The sequence below is a fragment of the Mesoplodon densirostris genome, chromosome 13 (assembly GCF_025265405.1).
Source record: "Mesoplodon densirostris isolate mMesDen1 chromosome 13, mMesDen1 primary haplotype, whole genome shotgun sequence".
Classification (NCBI taxonomy): Eukaryota; Metazoa; Chordata; class Mammalia; order Artiodactyla; family Ziphiidae; genus Mesoplodon; species Mesoplodon densirostris.
The window spans coordinates 57650637-57668683 of NC_082673.1; the positions used below are offsets into that span (position 1 = coordinate 57650637).

At 40.9% G+C, this 18047-nt stretch overlaps 1 protein-coding gene across 2 annotated transcripts; it reads right to left on the minus strand.

Moving 5' to 3' along the window:
• Positions 1–432: 432 nt before the first annotated feature.
• On the minus strand, positions 433–10103 carry LOC132500784 (cytochrome c oxidase subunit 6C). 2 transcript variants are annotated; one of them, XR_009534076.1, is made up of 5 exons: positions 10025–10103; positions 8821–8955; positions 7729–7857; positions 1552–1588; positions 433–549 (listed from the first exon to the last, which is right to left on the minus strand). XR_009534076.1 is itself a non-coding variant. In XM_060116064.1 (4 exons), exons 2-3 carry the CDS (start codon positions 8932–8934, stop codon positions 7744–7746), a joined length of 228 nt encoding a protein of 75 aa, XP_059972047.1. In that variant the 5' UTR covers positions 8935–8955; positions 10025–10103; the 3' UTR covers positions 433–549; positions 7729–7743. The 2 variants fall into 2 exon arrangements, 1 of the variants encoding a protein (XP_059972047.1); XM_060116064.1 differs by lacking the exon at positions 1552–1588.
• Positions 10104–18047: the final 7944 nt, after the last annotated feature.

The following is an 18047-nucleotide window of genomic DNA, read 5'->3' on the forward strand; positions in this document are numbered from 1 at the left end:
CTAGATGTATATTCCATATTGTATAGTTAGGTCTTCAATAAAGTAATACTGAGTAAAGAACCTTAAATTTTAATTACCTACTATTACATCTGTCCAGTGGTTGGATCCAGTAGGGCAATCCAGTGACAATGAAGTCCAAAGACGTTTTATTGGAAAGGCAAGTCTCTGTTCCTTTTAAGAGCCCACAGTATAGTAGTCATGTCGGCTCATGCAGACCCCTTAAACCCATGGCCCAGGCAGTTACCTCAGTGAAATGGACAAAATGTGAGAGGAATCAAAAATGTCCTAAAACAATGAAAATTTTTAAAAATATTGAAATCAAGTTATCATCATAAGATTCATAAAGTTAAAAATCCCTGACCAATTCTAATGCAAGTACCCTGAACTGTAAGTATCAGCAAGAGTAACTGCACAAAAATTTAGTGTCCACAGTATTTGTTAATCATTTATTTATCATGAGAAACTATTCCTTAGCCCAGATATTGGTAGTTCATAGTTCAGGAACACAGGTAAGTGACAAACTTCCATGGAATTCAACCCAAAGAAATTCTGTGGAGAAAAACAGAGTGGCCAAGTTAATGACAATCATTCTCTTAACACCTCACCATGCTAGAGAACCCCTGAGGTCTACTGCTACCAGTGGAAGCCACACTTTGATCACTCACCCTTAGCCCAGGAGCAGCCCTGTTCAGGCTGCCTGGGCTCCAGGTCCATTCTCCCCCATGCTCCCTAACCTCCCTGACCAGCCTCTTTTCCATTTGGGGCATTCACACCTTACTTTGGGTTTTTTTGCTTTCATTTACCAAATTCTGTCTTTCTTCAAGTCCACCCCCACTCCGTTCCCTTCTCATACCCATACTGTTCTTAAAAACCAGTAGCCCATCTGTTCTAAACATTTCTATTCCTATCTCCAAATCTGTTCCTCTTTTTCTTATTGTTTTTTAAACAATCAACTTCTTGTAAGTAAAAGGTAAAAAATATATATTTTAAAAAATCAGCCTGTTAACATCTGATCATGAAATGCATACCCACTGTGGAAGTTTTGAAAAGTTCAAAGGTACAAGAAAACAGCAATGTTAAGATTCCACACACAACCACTAATATTTTCTTGATCTTTTTACCTTCAGCCTTTTTTTCTGTGCACTCTTTATTTAACATAGATTACCCTTTACAAAATACATTCTTAGTTTTCTATTCTACTAATTTCTGTTACTTTGTGATTACCAATTCTAAGGGACATAATAGTCCATGATATGAATGTCATAAATTCCTTATAAATTTTCCAACCACTGGGAATAAAGTTGTTTTTCTACTATTATGTATTATATATATTAAACTGTGGCATGTATCTGTGACTCAGATACCTCCGTAATATAAACAACTATAGAAATGGAATGTAATAGAATTGAATCTTATATTAAGCAGAAGTTATTCATAGTCAAAATTATCCTTGAATCTTTTAGAAAACTGATCTGAGTCCAATACAGCAGGTCTCCCCCACACCCCAGATCTTGGGAAAGATCACACACACACACTCTCACACATACATACATATGGCAGTTGGAATGCTCCTTCAGGAACAGTCTGCCTGAAAAAAAAAAAAGCACATTCACATTCCCCTTGTCACAGCAAACTCACACTGGGGTGGTAGACAGGATCTTTAACTCTACTTGAATTGTTCTACCTTACTATTTTGTTGAGCCTGAATGAAGTTAAACACTTGAATTACAAGATTCCATAGTACAAATAGTTTCATCAGGTACTGGACACATGCTTTCAAATCAATTTAACAGACGACCTTTCATCAGCACACAAGCCAGTCCTCTTCTAGACACAGAACCTTAATCACACTGTCCATAAGGCAGTGGACCTTAACCACCCAAACCAGAATCTCTGGAAAGCCACCAAGTCACCTATGGACATGCAAATAAACTATAAAAGGTGTCCAAAACTTGTTTTTTAAAGCACTTCTAAAAATGTGATTTTCCTGATGCCAATCTAGCAGTAATAGCACAACATGCAAAATGATTCTGAACATAAAATTAACTTCATGTCAGCAAGATGGTGCAATAACAAAGCTCCATACCCCTACTCCCTAAAAAGAGAAAAAGCAACAACACATGGACCAAAGTGTCTTTGTGAGAACTGCAGAAATCAATTAAGCTGCAACAACCAAGCAAACACCTAAATATGAAAAAGCTGCACTCAAAATGGCAGGAAATGTGCACTTTTTTCTCACCCTTGCCCCACCCCCTCCTCAATGCAGGAGTGTGGTCAGGAGGAAAGTGACCAATTCCTGACTCCTCCTTCAGGGCAGAAGGAAAAGAGAAGACCCTGCATGCAATGTTCTGGCTTATTTGAGGGCTTCCCAAGGGACTGCTTCTATCTTTATCTCAGAGCACTGATGAGAATGGTGACAGAGTTTAACTGACTTATGAGATACCACCAAAAAGGCCAACGTATGTACTCTGGAAGTGCGAGAAGGGGCAGAGAGTTTATTTGAAGAAATAATGGCCAAAACCTTCCCAAATTTGAGGAAAGAAATGGATATATAAATACAAGATGTTACTGGAAGTAAGATGAACCCAAAGAGACCCAACACCAAGACACATTATAATCCAACTGTCAAAAACCAAAGACAATGGATCTTGGAAGCACCAAGAAAAAAATGATTCATCGCCTACAAGGGAGCCTCTGTAAGATTATCAGTGGATTTCTCAAGAGAAACCTTGCAGGTCACAATGATGTCAGATGGTAAATACAAAGTGCTCACACACACACACACACACACACACACACACACAAATTACCAACCAAGAATACTATAACCAGCAAAAATGTCCTTCAAAAATCAGGAAGAAAATTAAGACATTCCTAGATTTAAAAAAAAAACTGAAAGATAAGGAGTTCATTACTACTAGATCTGCAATGAGAATTCTTCAAGTTGAAACAAAGTTACACTAGACAGGGACTTCCCTGGTGGCGCAGTGGTTAAGAATCTGCCTGCCAATGCAGGGGACACGAGTTGGATCCCTGGTCCAGGAAGATCCCACATGCTGTGGAGCAACTAAGCCCGTGCACCACAACTACTGAGCCTGCGCTCTAGAGCCCGCGAGCCACAACTACTGAATCCCATGCGCCTAGAGCCCACGCTCCGCAACAAGAGAAGACACTGCAATGAGAAGCCCGCGCACCGCAACACGAAGAGTAGCCCCCGCTCACCGCCACTAGAGAAAGCACATGCGCAGCAACAAAGACCCAACACAGCCAAAAATAAATAATAAATTAATAAAAAAATTACACTAGGCAGTAACTCAAAAGCCATGTGGAAATATAAAGTTCACTGGCAAAGGCAAATATATGAATAAATATAAAAGCCAGTGTTGTAACTGTTTCATATCCCCACTTTTAATTTTGTAGGATTTAGAGACAAAAGCTCTAAAAAAAAGAAATCTATGTTAATGGGTACACAATATCTAAAAACACAATTTGTGGCATTAGTAACAAAGTAGGGGAGCAGAGTTGTAAAAGAGAATTTTTGTATGTGACTGAAATAAGTTGTTACCAATTCAAGATAGATTATAACAATAGGTTGGTTTAAACTCCCCAAAAGTCATAGATCTGAGGAATGGATACAAAACAAGGTCCAACTGTGAGCTGTCTACAAGAGATTCACTTTAGATCCAAGGACACACAGTTTAAAAGCTAAGGATGGAAAAAGATTCCATACAAACAGCAATCAAGAGAGCAACAGTGGCTATACCATTAGCAGACAAAACAGACTTTAAGTCAAAAATGTTACAAAGACCAAGGACATTATATAATGATTCACCAAGAAGACAGATTATAAATATCAATATACATGCACCAAACATCAGAGCTTTGAAATATATGAAGCAAATGCTAACAGAATTGAAGGGAGAAATAGACAGCTCTACAGTAATGGTGGGTGACTTAAAAAACTTTCAATAATGGCTATAAGAACCAGATAGAAGATCATTAAGAAAATAAGTGGACTTGAACACTACAGACCAATCAAATCTAAGAGACAAATACAGAACATTCTACCTAACATGAGAATACACATTTTTTTTTCTCAAGTGCATATGGATTAACTTCCACGTTAGGCCATAAAACCAGACAATAGATTTTAAAATACTGAAGTCACATAAAGTATCTTTTCTGGTCACAACAGATGAAACTAGAAATTTATACCAGAAGGAAAACAGAAAAATCCACAAATATGTTGAAATTAAACATACCCTCCAACAACCAGTGGATCAAAGTAGATATCAGAAAAGAAATTTAGGACTTCCCTGGTGGTGCAGTGGTTAAGAATCCACCTGCCAATGCAGGGGACACAGGTTTGATCCCTGGTCTGGGAAGATCCCACATGCCGCGGAGCAACTAAGCCCATGCACCACAACTACTGGGCCCGTGCTCTAGAGCCTGTGAGCCACAACTACTGAGCCCATATGCTCTAGGATCCACATGCCACAACTACGGAGCCCACGTGCTGCAACTACTGAAGCCCACGCGCTTAGAGCCCGTGCTCTGCAACGAGAAGCCACGCAATGAGAAGCCCGCTCACTGCAACAAAGAGTAGCCCCCACTCGCCACAAATAAAGAAAGCCCACGTGCAGCAAAGAAGACCCAATGCAGCCAAAAAATAAAGAAAAAAGAAATTTAAAAAGAAGATCAAGTCAATAACCTAAGTTTACACCTTAAAAAGGTAGAAAAAGGGGCTTCCCTGGTGGCGCAGTGGTTGAGAGTCCGCCTGCCGATGCAGGGGACACGGGTTTGTGCCCCGGTCCGGGAAGATCCCACATGCCGCGGAGTGGCTAGGCCTGTGAGCCATGGCTGCTGAGCCTGCGCGTCCGGAGCCCGCAACGGGAGAGGCCACAACAGTGAGAGGCCCGCGTACCGCAAAAAAAAAAAAAAAAAAAGGTAGAAAAAGAAAAGCAAGCTAAATGAAAGCTAGCAGGAAATAAAGATTAAACAAAATAGGGAACAGAAAAACACTAGAGATACATCAACAAAATCAAAAGAGCTGGTTATTTGCAAAGATCAACCAATATAACAAACCTTTAGTCAGACTAAGAAAAAAGACTCAACTAAAAACAAATTAAAGGGACATTATGTCACCAAATTAGATCACCCACATGAAATGGAATAATTAGATCACCCACAGGAAATGGAATAATTCCTATAAACACACAACCTACCAAGAAATAAGAAACAGATTAACAGACTTATAACTAAATAAGGAGATTAAATCAGCAATCAATAACCTCCCAACAAAGAAAAGCCCAGGATCAGATGGCTTCACAGGGAAATTCTACCAAACACTTAAAAGAGTTAACACCAATCCTCCTCAAGCTCTTCCAAAAAACTGAAGGGGGGCGGGGGGGAACATTTCCAAATTCACTCTATGTATTTTTTTGTTTTCTATATATTTATATTAAGACATCTCAAACATTTCTGTGTGACGGAGAGACTGCCCCCCACCATGTTTTCCTGAACCTCTCACGTGTCTCTTGTGGCCACATCTGACTCACCATCTCATTTAGGAATATAAAACATTCTATAAGACCAGCATTACCCTGATATCAAAGTCAGACAAATATAACACAAGAAACTAGAGTAATATCCCAAATACAGATGCAAAAATCCTTCATAAAATACTAGCAAACAATTCAACAGCTCATTAAAAGGATTACATTCCATGACCAAGGATGATTCAACATATGAAAATATACCACAGAAGTACAAAAAAGCCACACGATCATCTCAACTAATTCAGAAAACGCATCTGAAAAATTCAATACCTTTTCATGATTTAAAAAAAATTCAAATAAAGAACAAAAAGAGGGCTTCCCTGGTGGCTCAGTGGTTGAGAGTCTGCCTGCCGATGCAGGGGATGCGGGGTCTGGGAGGATCCCGCGTGCCGCGGGGCGGCTGGGCGTCCGGAGCCTGTGCTCCGCAGTGGGAGAGGCCACAGCAGTGAGAGGCCCGTGTACCGCAAAAAAAACAAACAAAAAAAGAACAGAAAGAAACTACCTCAATATAATAAAGGTGATACATGAGAATCCCACAGCTAATATACTCAATAGTGAAAGACTTAAAAGCTTCTCCAAGGTCGGAAAAAAAAAAACAAGGATGCCCATTCTTACCCCTTCTCTTCAACATAGTACTGGAAGTCCTAGTCAGAGCAATTAGGGAAGAAAAAGAAATAAAAGACATCCAAATTGGAAAGGAAGAAGTAAAACTAGCTCTGCAGATGACCTGATCTTATATGCAGAAATCCCAAAAAGATTTCACACGCACGCAAAAAACTGTTAGAATAATATCGGCAAAGCTGCAGGATACAAAATCAACGCACGAAATCAGCTGTGTTTCTAGACACTAACAATGAATAATCAGAAAAGCAAATTAAGGAAACAATCCCAATTACATTAGCATTAAAAAAAATACAATTCTGGGCTTCCCTGGTGGCGCAGTGGTTGAGAGTCCGCCTGCCGATGCAGGGGACACGGGTTCGTGCCCCGGTCTGGGAAGATCCCACGTGCCGCGGAGCGGCTGGGCCCGTGAGCCATGGCCGCTGAGCCTGCGCTCCGCAACGGGAGAGGCCACAACAGTGAGAGGCCCGCGTACCGCAAAAAAAAAAAAAAAAAAATACAATTCTTAGGAATAAACTTCACCAAGGAGGCAAAAGACTTCTATACTGAAAGATACAAAACATTGCTGAAATTAAAGAAACAAATGGAAAGACATCCTGTGTTCATGTTCCCTTAACAACATATCCAAAAATTAACAAAATGGATCAAAGACCTAAAAGAGCTAATAAAACTATAAAAGTTTTGCAGAAAATATAATACTTTACAACACTGGATTTGTCAATGATTTCTTAAACATGACACCAAAAGCACGGGCAACAAAAGAAAAATTACATAAATAAGACTCTATCAAAATTTCAAATGTCTGTGCATCAAAGGACACAATTAACAGACTGAAAAGGCAATCCACAGAATGGGAGAAAATATCTAAATCATATCTGATAGGGAGTTTTAAATAACTCCTACAACTCAACAAAAGCAACCCAAAAGTGGGAAAAGGACTTGAATAGATATTTCTCCAGAGAACATACACAAATGGCCAAAAAACATGGGAAAAGATGCTCAACATCATTAACCATTAGGGAAATGCAAACGAAGACCAAAATAAAACAACACCTCACACCCATTTGGATGTCTACTATCAAAAAACCAGAAAACAAGTGTTCACAAGGATGTGGAGTAATTGGGACCCTCGTGAACAGAAGTTGGTGAAGTGAAAAATGGTGCAGCCACTATGTAAAATAGTATGGCGGTTCCTTAAAAAATTAAAAACAGAACTACCATATGACTTAGCAACTCCACTTCTGAGTATATACTCAAAAAAGTATTAAAGCAGGGTATCAAAGAGATATCTGCACACAAAGCAGCAGCATTATTCACAGTAGCCAAAAGCAATCCAAGTGTCCATTAACAGATGATTAAACAAAATATGGTATACAGATAAAATTGACTACTTAGATGAAAAGAGTTCTGAAGACTGGTTGTACAACAATGTAAATGTACTTGACAATACTGAACTGTACACTTAAAAATAAAGTTAAGACTGTATATTTTATATATATTGCCACAGTTAAAAAAGATTTTAAACAGTAATTTCAAATAACCATATTACCTTTATATTCCAAAATCACTTTGCACTCTGAAAGATACCAGCCTTCCTCATCTCCTCAAAATCTTTTAGGGAATCATAATTTCTGTAGAAATCTGCATATGCCTTCTTTCTTGGTTCAGCCACAGCAAACTAAAAGGTAACATATCACATTTAGGACTTATTTTTTTTAATTATTAGAAACAATATCTAAAAACAACATAATCACCAAGTTTTTGTTCACCCTGAATCCTACTTACCTTGAATCCTATTATTAAGGCCCTTAAAGGGGTAATTAAGTTAAAATGAAATCTTTAGGGTGGGTCCTAACCAAATATGACTAGCATCCTTAGAGGAGAAGAAAATTCATACAGAAACAATGCTAACACACAGAGGACCATGTGATGAGAGGGAGAAGAGAGGAATACAAAGCCAAGGTGAGAGGCCTCAGAAATCAACCCCACAGCCAACTTTTTTTTTTGGACGCGGCGCAGGGCATGCAGGATCTTATTTCCCCAACCAGGGATCGAACCAGTGCCTCCTGCAGTGGAAGCACGGAGTCTCAACCACTGGACTGCCAGGGAAGTCCCCCACAGCTATCTTGATCTTGGATTTCCAGCCTTGAAAAAAAAATTTCTATTGTGGAAGCCACCCAGTTTGTGCTATTTTGTTATGGCAGCCCTAGCAAACTAAGACAGCTTCATTTAAAGATGGAGGACAAGCTACCTGGGGAATAAGATACTTTCCCATCACACTGAGGTGGGTGGAGAAAGGGTAAGAGGAAAGGAGCACATTAAAGAGGGAATTTCTTTAAAAAACTCTAAGGACTTCCCTGGCGGTCCAGTGGTTAAGACTTCGCCTTCCAATGCAGGGGGTGCGGGTTCGATCCCTGGTTGGGGAGTTAAGATCCCACATGCCTCGTGGCCAAAAAAACAAAACATAAAACAGAAGCAGTATTGTAACACGCTGAATAAAGAATTTTAAAATGGCCCACGTCAAAAAAAAATCTTAAAAAAACAAAAGACTCTATATGCTATCTATGAAAATAAAATACATTTTCAAATTTAGAACACATTTTTGGACCATGAGCACAAAGTAAAAATAAAACATACATACCTTATAGAAAGTTGCAACTCCCAAGGAGACAACGAATGCTCCAACAATATGAAATCGCAGACGCTTGGCCAGAAGACCACGCATCTGAGGTTTTGTCAAAGAACTGGAAGCCATGGTAGTTTTTCTCCTTGACAGCTAAAATAAAAGACAACTCTTAGAACATAAGATACCTAAAGAACTCTGCTGCATAATGCATTTTAATACCCAGAGAGGCACAGGCAGGACAGTGGACCGACTCCTCTCCCAAAGCCTAAGGTTTTTACTGGCTTAGCGGTTTCATCTTCTCACACAGTGAACGACCACCCTAAATAAGCAAGATGATCGCAGCCCAACAGTAGTAACCAGGGAACAAGAACGACAAAAACCTCACCCAACTACAGGGAAGATTAGCAGCGGCTCTGGATGGGGAATTACAAGTGCAAACAATCCTAGCATTTACTCTACAAGCTTACTACCAACTCATTTCAGCCTGTGAGACAGCTGTTTTCCCATTTTATTGAGAAAACCGGGATGCAGGAAGGTTACCGGACTATTTCAAGGTCACGCAATCAAGAACACTCGGGCGGGACCCCAGCAGGTCCCGCAGGGCCCACTTTGTGACCCGGGCCTGAAGGCCGCGGCGCGCGAGCCGGCCTCCCGACCTTCGGCGAGCGCGGCCCGGCCAGGGGCGGAAAGGTCGTGGGCGCGCGCAGGGGTCTGCCGGGAGCCCACCCCTGCCCTCCTACCACAAGCCCGGTGACCCTCCTGCAGCTTCCCAACTCCAATCACAAACGCTACCACAAAGGTGACTCCCACTAAGGACCGACGGTGCTCCTTAAGCCTCGGGAACGGACGAGGAAGAAACCACCTTCCCATTTTGTAGGTGAAGACAGTGGGACCAGACAGGTCAAAAGACGCAACCAAGGTCACGCTGAAGGCGGTAAAAAAGCAGCGGCCACCGGGCCCGGGCCGGCTGTCTCAAAAGCCCGGCGGTCCCTCGAGGCCCCCTCAGCAAACCTGACCCCTGTGGGACCCGCGCCGCCGGCCCGCCTCCCCTAAAAGGCCGCAACGCGGGCTTGCTGGGGTCGACGAGGGCGAGAGGCCTGAGGTTTTCCGCCCCAGAGATGCTGAGTAACGATTTAGCTCCAAGGAAGACCGACAGCAGGTAGCGGGAGGGGGCAGGTACGGGAATCCGAACGAGGGACGCAAAACGCCCAAGACTCACCTCAACAACGACGTCCTTGGAGAAATGGACGGTGTTACAGCAGCGCGCAGGCGCATAAATAGAGGGAATGGAGAGAGGATCCGGCTACGGTGGCCCAAAGAGTACAAAAGGCCTCCGGCGCACGTCCCGCCGTTCAGAGCTGAAGTTAACCTGCGTATTTAGCCTCTTCTCTGTGTAACGATGGATTCAGGGTTTGAAGTTGTGAGTCAGTTTCCTTAGTCAAGTCGAGATATTGATCTTACTCATACACAGAGTTGATATGAACTTATTGGGGAATTCAAAGATTTTTAATATGTGATTTTATTTTTTTTTAATGTACCCTACAAATACAGCACAAATCATCCTGGGCATGGATTGCTCCAACTATGTGCACAAACCAACATTTTCATTATGACTATCCTTATGTATCTAGCCATTTGTTTGGGTAAAGAGTGAATAAGACAGCCAAGTTCCAGGAACTCACAGCCCAGCAGATGAGACAGACATAAACTGAGTAACATCAATCCCAAGCAGTAGGCGCTACCGTAGACACATGACCCTGGTGCTGCAGAAGCAATTACCTGCTTGGAAAAGCTGAGCAAGTTTGGATGGAAGTATTTGTGTGGACTTTTAGTAAAAGACAAGTGTTTAAAAGCAAGGCATCTGGGGACTTCCCTGGTGGCGCAGTGGTTGAGAGTCCACCTGCCGATGCAGGGGACACGGGTTCGTGCCCCGGTCCGGGAAGATCCCACATGCCGCGGAGCGGCTGGGCCCGTGAGCCGTAGCCGCTGAGCCTGCGCGTCCGGAGCCTGTGCTCCGCGATGGGAGAGGCCACAGCGGTGGGAGGCCCGCGTACCGCGCAAAAAAAAAAAAAAAAAAAAAAAGCAAGGCATCTGGAAGTTTATGGAAAGTAGTGTGTAAAGTAAGGCTCTTGTGTCTTAGGGTTGTCAGACTTGGTTTTTATTGAAATAACCTGGATTTGTACCGCATTATTCAACTCAGCAAGTACTGTGAAAGATTCATAGGATACATGATATTGATTCAACATATATAGGTTGAGCAATTAATTACTAGGTACCAGGCTCTGCTATTAGCAGGGAAGATCATCAAGGAGATCATGGAGTCTGTCCTCAACTTGTTAACAGATGGCTCTGGGGAGTGAAACCTTTCAGCCACACAGAAATGGTGCTAATTGAAGGTCAAAAAGCTCAACAACACGTTTTTTCAGACTTCTTATTGTTGTTGAAGACAAGTTCGTGTGCCTGAGAAATGGTGAGGCCAAACAAACTGAGATGTCAGAGTTTAGAGCAGAGAAAGGTTTATTGCAAAGGCCAACCAAGGAGAACAGACAGCCTGCGCTCAAAACAACCCGAATTCTTCAGCGGTTTGGGAGGAAGAGTTTTTAAAGGCAAAATTTGAGGTGAGGGCTGCAGAGTATGTGACTTTCCTGTGATTGGCTGGTGTTGAAGAAACAAGGTGGTGTTCCGGGAATCTTGTGCTCAGCCTGAAGTTACGTTCCTCCAGGAACTGGGTGGGGGCCTTAGTTCCTACCGAAGAACTCAAAGACATATTGTTATATATCTGTGAGGTGAGTTATCTGGGAGGTGAGTCTTAGAGAGTAAATACAGACCTCAAGTAACAGAATTAGAATTTAATATCCATTGAAACATCATCTTTTTCTTTCTAGAATTACCCTCACTTTTACCAAATATAGCCGAATTAAGACTAACTTGTTTACCAAATAAGTCTGGTTAATTGGTCACATAGGGTTTTTTACACTGGCTGTACTGGAACTTTTCATAAGGAGTCTCAGACAACTTTTTTTTTTGAATTTTTTATTTTTTTAATTTTTTTGCCATACACGGGCCTCTCACTGTTGTGGCCTCTCCCGTTGTGGAGCACAGGCTCCAGACGCGCAGGCTCAGTGGCCATGGCTCACGGGCCTAGGCGCTCCACGGCATGTGGGATCTTCCCGGACCGGGGCACAAACCCGTGTCCCCTGCATCGGCAGGTGGACTCTCAACCATTGTGCCACCAGGGAAGCCTTTTTTTTTTTTTTTTGAATTTTATTTTATTTTATTTTATTTTTTATACAGCAGGTTCTTATTAGTTATCTATTGTATACATATTAGTGTATATATGTCAATCCCAATCTCCCAGTTCATCACACCACCACCACCCGCCACACCACTTTCCCCCCTTGGTGTCCATATGTTTGTTCAGACAACTTTTAATAGGCCTCTCAAGGCCGGGAGAATCATGCCAAGGACTTGCCATTAGATTCTGCCTGGGTGAACTTCTCTCCCCTAGAGTTCCCCAAAATATCAAGATTCCTGTACCTGCCAGGAGGCCTTTCTTGTTCACCTGATAAATCTGTTCAGAACCTAAGAGTTTCCGATTTCTGGATGGATCAGGTAGAGAGAAAAGATAAATGTTTTAGTTCTACTTACAGAGGGGTAATTTACCAAATTGCTTTAAGTCATAATTAGCATGAGGGGAAGGGTTTTCTTATATCTGGAAAACACAGATCAAAACCAATAATATTCCAGACGAAAACCATGAAAATTATAACCATATTCATCAGTTCACTGAGTAAGCAATTCTTTTGTTAATAGTTTTATGAAGCCATCAGATTTTCCATTAGGATTCTTTAATTTCTTACCCAGTTCGGCAGTATGATCTGAAATTTACCAGAAACTGTGCTTGTCCAAAAGTCCTTCCTATGAATTTTCTAGAAGATGAAGCACTTTTGCAAAAGCATCAGAGCACAATAATAACTGTCTATACATGACAAGACTTTAAAAGGCAGTTAAGCACCTGATTATGATGTAATTGACAAAGAAACTTTGTTAGTGCTGTGACACACAACATTTTAAGATAATAACTAGAATAATGACTGATAATGTTAGCAGATAGGTTAGGGGGTCCCTGGAGAAAAAAGAATCAGTTATAGCTTTTTGACATAAGAGAAGCCGTTTTAGGCCTAAGCCATTTTGTGATCTAAACCTGGCGACAATGCTTGCTCTTGAACAGGTCTCAGTAATAATGATCTTAAGGGAACAAAAGAACTGTTATCAGGCAAGAGAAGTAACAATAACAAAGATAAATCAGTTGTAAAGACTCCCAGTTCTGTTTCCATGGTAAAGGCTAGCCTGAAGCACTTTCTTGAGCTGTTTTGCAGAACTTAAACCCCCCTTGGGCACTCAGTCACAGAATCAATTGGAACCTAAGGGATGATGATGACTTTTTCTGACCCTTGTGAGTTCAGTCAACTAAAGCTTGGACTTGGTTGAACTTGTCCCCAGTTCAATGCTAAACTCTCCTCTGCTCAAGCCCCTTCGTGAATATGCATGTACCCTTAGCTTAAAACTGCCCCAATTTTGCTGATGGGGAGACACTGCTTTGGGAAAGACCCCAGTGTTCTCCTTACTTGCTGCAAGTGGTAAAGCCATCCTTCTCCCTATATTTGGCTTGGTTTGACACCCACCAAGAGGCAAACCCAGTTTGGGGGTAACAATAACACTATATATCAGGACATATCCAAATTTTAGAAATTTCATGTAATTTCTAAAACGTCTATATTAATGATATTTACCCATACAGTATAACCTGAGAAGGCTTATCACTCATTTGACAATGCTTCCCATGTAATTTAACATACCAAATAATCCTAGTTAATTTAATCTCTCTGAGATGCTGAGATGCCTCAGGTTTCCTCTGAAGTATCCCAGAGTTAGCTGGAGGTCAAAAGAACCTCATTAAGAATTTGATATTTGGAAAGTTTGTCAAATATATCAAAATACTTGGTCAAATAATATCACAGGTCACTGTGAATACTTATTCACATAATCAAAGTGACAATAAAAGATTTTAAAAGCAAATACAGGTCACTTAAAGGCAAAGAAAAAATCTGTTATCAAAAGCACCGTTCTAAGAAAACTTTGTTCTCTTAACAGAGAGAAACCAAATCCAGTCTTGTACCAGCCTACTCTTAATAACAAAATCCATTTACCTAATTAAATTTAATCCAATCTGAGCCAATCCTGACCATGTACAAAACTTTTTTCTCAGTGTTCCTTTTCACAAACCTTCTACAACTTTTTGTATCCATATTATTTTGGATTTTCTTTTCTTTTCCATTCAGAAACAACCAGCTCTAGGACAAAACTACTGTTTTTTTCCTTTAACAAAATGCATTTCCATTCCTCATACATTCTTTTACTGAAAACACATATCGTACTTTCCTGGAATACTGAAATGTTTCCCTTATTATTTTAGTAGCTTCATATTATAATGTTAACCCTTAAAAATCTTAATCTCTAGCAAAAACCAAGAATCAAGTAATTGTGAACTGTTTGTCATACCAGCATTTCCTGATTGGAACTTATGTTTTAGTTTTCCTCTTGTAAGAAGGCAAAGGTAGGTAAACTCAGACCTGTTTAGCAATTAATGTTCCAGTATTTTATCTTATTTGAAATGACCTAGATTTTCCATAAATTCCTATCATTTAATTTAATTTAACAAAACTAAAGTTTCAAGTTACCAAAATCAGGGGAGACTATTTGAAGTCTTCATCCTGGGAAAGCCTCTCAGATTGCTCTGAGGGACTGTTCCAAAGAGGCAAAAGAGGAGCCAGCATATATAGGAGTTTTGCAAAAAACAAAAACAAAAACAAAAAACAAAAGAAAAAACAGGTAGTTGAACATCAAAAGATTACTGCTAATTAAAGAAAAACCAGACATCTCAAGTTAATGAATTTAGAGATTTCCTATGTATGGGAAGATTCAAGAGTCTAGGCTTAATGAAATTGTTCCTTTGATATGCACCTTAACTATCTAGGGCCAGTATCCTGTTTTCCTCCATTCTGAATCCCCTCAGGGTGCACCTTGGTGGGGGAGGGGTGTGGCCACAGTGGCTGATGGCTTGATGGCCACAACATCCTTTGTTTACTGGTAGGGCGGGTGACATTCTTTGTCCACAATATCAAGTTATTTTCCTTGCTGACAAATTGCAACAGATATATTTGACTTCCAGTAAACATAAGTATAGTATAAGTATTATTCTTAATGCTGATGACTCTAAAGACATCTATATTAATCAAACCAACAAGCTTAAGTTAGCTTTAATACCATATATTAATTTAATATTGAATATTTCCCAGATCATGTGAACCTGAAATTTATTCTGGTCAGTTTCTTTTATATTTATGAGAATTTTTATAAGTGCTTAATCCTTTTAAGCCAATTAAATGAATTCATCCACAAACCTATCTTGGCAATGCCATTTGGAGGCAGAGACACATCTTATTTATAATGTACACAAATACATACATCTATATAGACACAGATAGAGGTCTCACAGTTTTCCTGCTTGAGTTTAAAAGGCCTCTTTTTTCTTTTTCTTTAGTCTCAGGGATTACAGATGATTAAAGTTCCTGAGAACCCAGGTAGATCATCTACAATCATACATGTCACTCACTCACATTCATATGTCTCACTTCCAGATGAAATTAAATCAGCATTCAAGTTACTAGGACCCCCTAATGAAGGTCAAAACCAGGAAGAGAGAACAGGATTCAGATTAGTACTCATGTACCAAGACACTGAAGCACACACCTAAGATAAAAGCCAAACCAATTCCAAAAGGCTCACTTTGATACAATAGCATAAAAGCCTATACATAAGGAATTTCATCCCATTTTCCTTCCTTCTACAAAACAGTTCTAGTTGAAAGATGGTGTTATAATTTAAAGCACCATTAGGGGCCATTGTTCTCCAGATCCCAAGGAGTACTGAGGCCAAGCAGGGTTACAATAAAATACCATTTTTTTTCATTCATGGGAGCATAGCTGAAGATCTCCCAGTTTTGTAAAATACACCACAGGGGGCTACAAGATGGAACAGAACTCTGATCACCCATACTTAATTATTCACAGCTGGTGTTGTCAAATATCAAGCAAACAGCAAACCAATGCAATGCAGAACAGTCTCTGGGAGTTGGTGCAGTTTCCCTAGCCACAGAAAGGGAAATTCTCAACCAATGCCCCACCAAGGATGGGACCAAAGAGCCAAGCCTTAGTCCAAAAGGGAAAATTCCAACCAATGTTCCATCATAGGCAAAGCCAATGCAATAGAGAAGATCTCTTTAAAGTTAGGAACAGCCATATGACTTACTTTGGCCAAAGCAATATGAGTGAAAATGACATGTGTCACTTCTGGGTTGATGCTTCACACCCCAGCATGTGGTTTGCCATGTTCTCTTCGCCTTGCCTTTGTTATAATGGAAGTATTGGTTGAGAAGTCACCTATGTCTCCTGGGTCCGTGAAAGACAGAGCTAAGCAGAGACCTCCTACTATCCTGTACTGGCCAGGTTCAGTGAATGAAAAATAAGCAGTCTGGTAGCATGTTATTCCACTGAGATTCAGAGATTTTTTTGGTTCTAAAGACAAACTTAGCTTGTCCTGACTGGTACAGGAGGTTAAAAAAAAAAAGTATCTGTTTTAGTTAAACATGTGTATATAAATGCTAAGAAAGATAAAATGAGTAATAGGGAGAGTGAGATTGTGAAAAAGAAATGGAGACATTAAGCTGGCACTGGAAATGAGCTATTTTGATCACCACAATTTCTCCTAAGTTGAAAACAAAACAGCCCTTCCAGGTTAGGGGCATCCCTGATCCCAATGCTGACCTCCCCAGAATCTGTGATGTTCTCAGCAAAGCCCTGAGTTTATGATAGAATCTGTCTGCTGCTTAAGAGTCCTCCAGCTGCTGACTGAAGGTAACTCTGGGTGTTTGGGCTCCTCAGGAGGTGTGTGCCTGGGGCGTCAGCTCCCCCAAGACTTCTTACAGGTAGAGCACTGTATTCTAGAGGATTTGGGACTCCTCCAAAGTTTGTATGTGGATCAGGGATGATGTTTTCTGACCACTCTAAGGCTGAGTTACTGCCTCACTGTAAGCCCTATGGAGTCTGCAAAACATGTTTACATATGTGTTACAGTGGTACAAAATAGCAGGACTGGGGATGGAATCTAGAGTGGGAATCCTCCCACAGCAGAGATGTGGAGAGCACCTCCAGAGAAGCTCTACCTCAGTGGACACCACTCATTAGCCTATGATGATTTGTTGAGTGCCTGTTATGTGCTCTGTGTGTTCCTAATGGCTAAGAGGATGGTCCCAAGAAGCCACTGATGACACTCCCCAAATCAGTAAATTATTTCAAAACCTTCCATTTCTCTTTCATTAAATAGATATATCCTCCTAGGTCCCACTTAGAATATCTAAGAGGTTATTTATTCAGACTAACAGTGATGAGGTCTGTGAAATAACTAAGTACCAGACTTGATGCTTTTCTGGTCATTTTAGAGCCAGCAGTAGTTAAAAACAAACTTTTCAGGACTTTCCTAGTGGCACAGTGTTTAAGAATCCACTTGCCAATGCAGGGGACATGAGTTCAAGCCCTGGTCTGGGAAGATTCCACATGCCACGAGGCAACTAAGCCCATGCCCCACAACTACTGAGCCTGTGCTCTAGAGCCCGTGAGCCACAACTACTGAAGCCCTCATGCCTAGAGCCTGTGCCCCACAACAAGAGAAGCCACTGCAATGAGAAGGCGACACACCGCAACAAAGAGTAGCCCCCACTCACCACAACAAGAGAAAGCCTGTGCGCAGCAACAAAGACCCAACACAGCCAAAGATAATAAACAAATAAATAAATACATTTTTTAAAAAGAAGTTTAAAAATAAATAGTTTGTTTAAAAAAAAAGAGAGAGGACCTTCAAGATGGTGGAGGACTAAGATGTGGAGATCACCTTCCTCCCCACAAATACATTAGAAATATATCTACATGTGGAACAACTCCTACAGAATACCTACTGGATGCTGGCAGAAGACCTCAGACTTCCCGAAAGGCAAGAAACTCCCCAGGTACCAGGGTAGGGCACAAGAGAAAAGGAAAAACAGAGACAAAAGAATAGGGATGGGACCTGCACCTCTAGGAGGGAGCTGTGAAGGAGGAAAAGTTTCCACACGCTAGGAAGCCCTT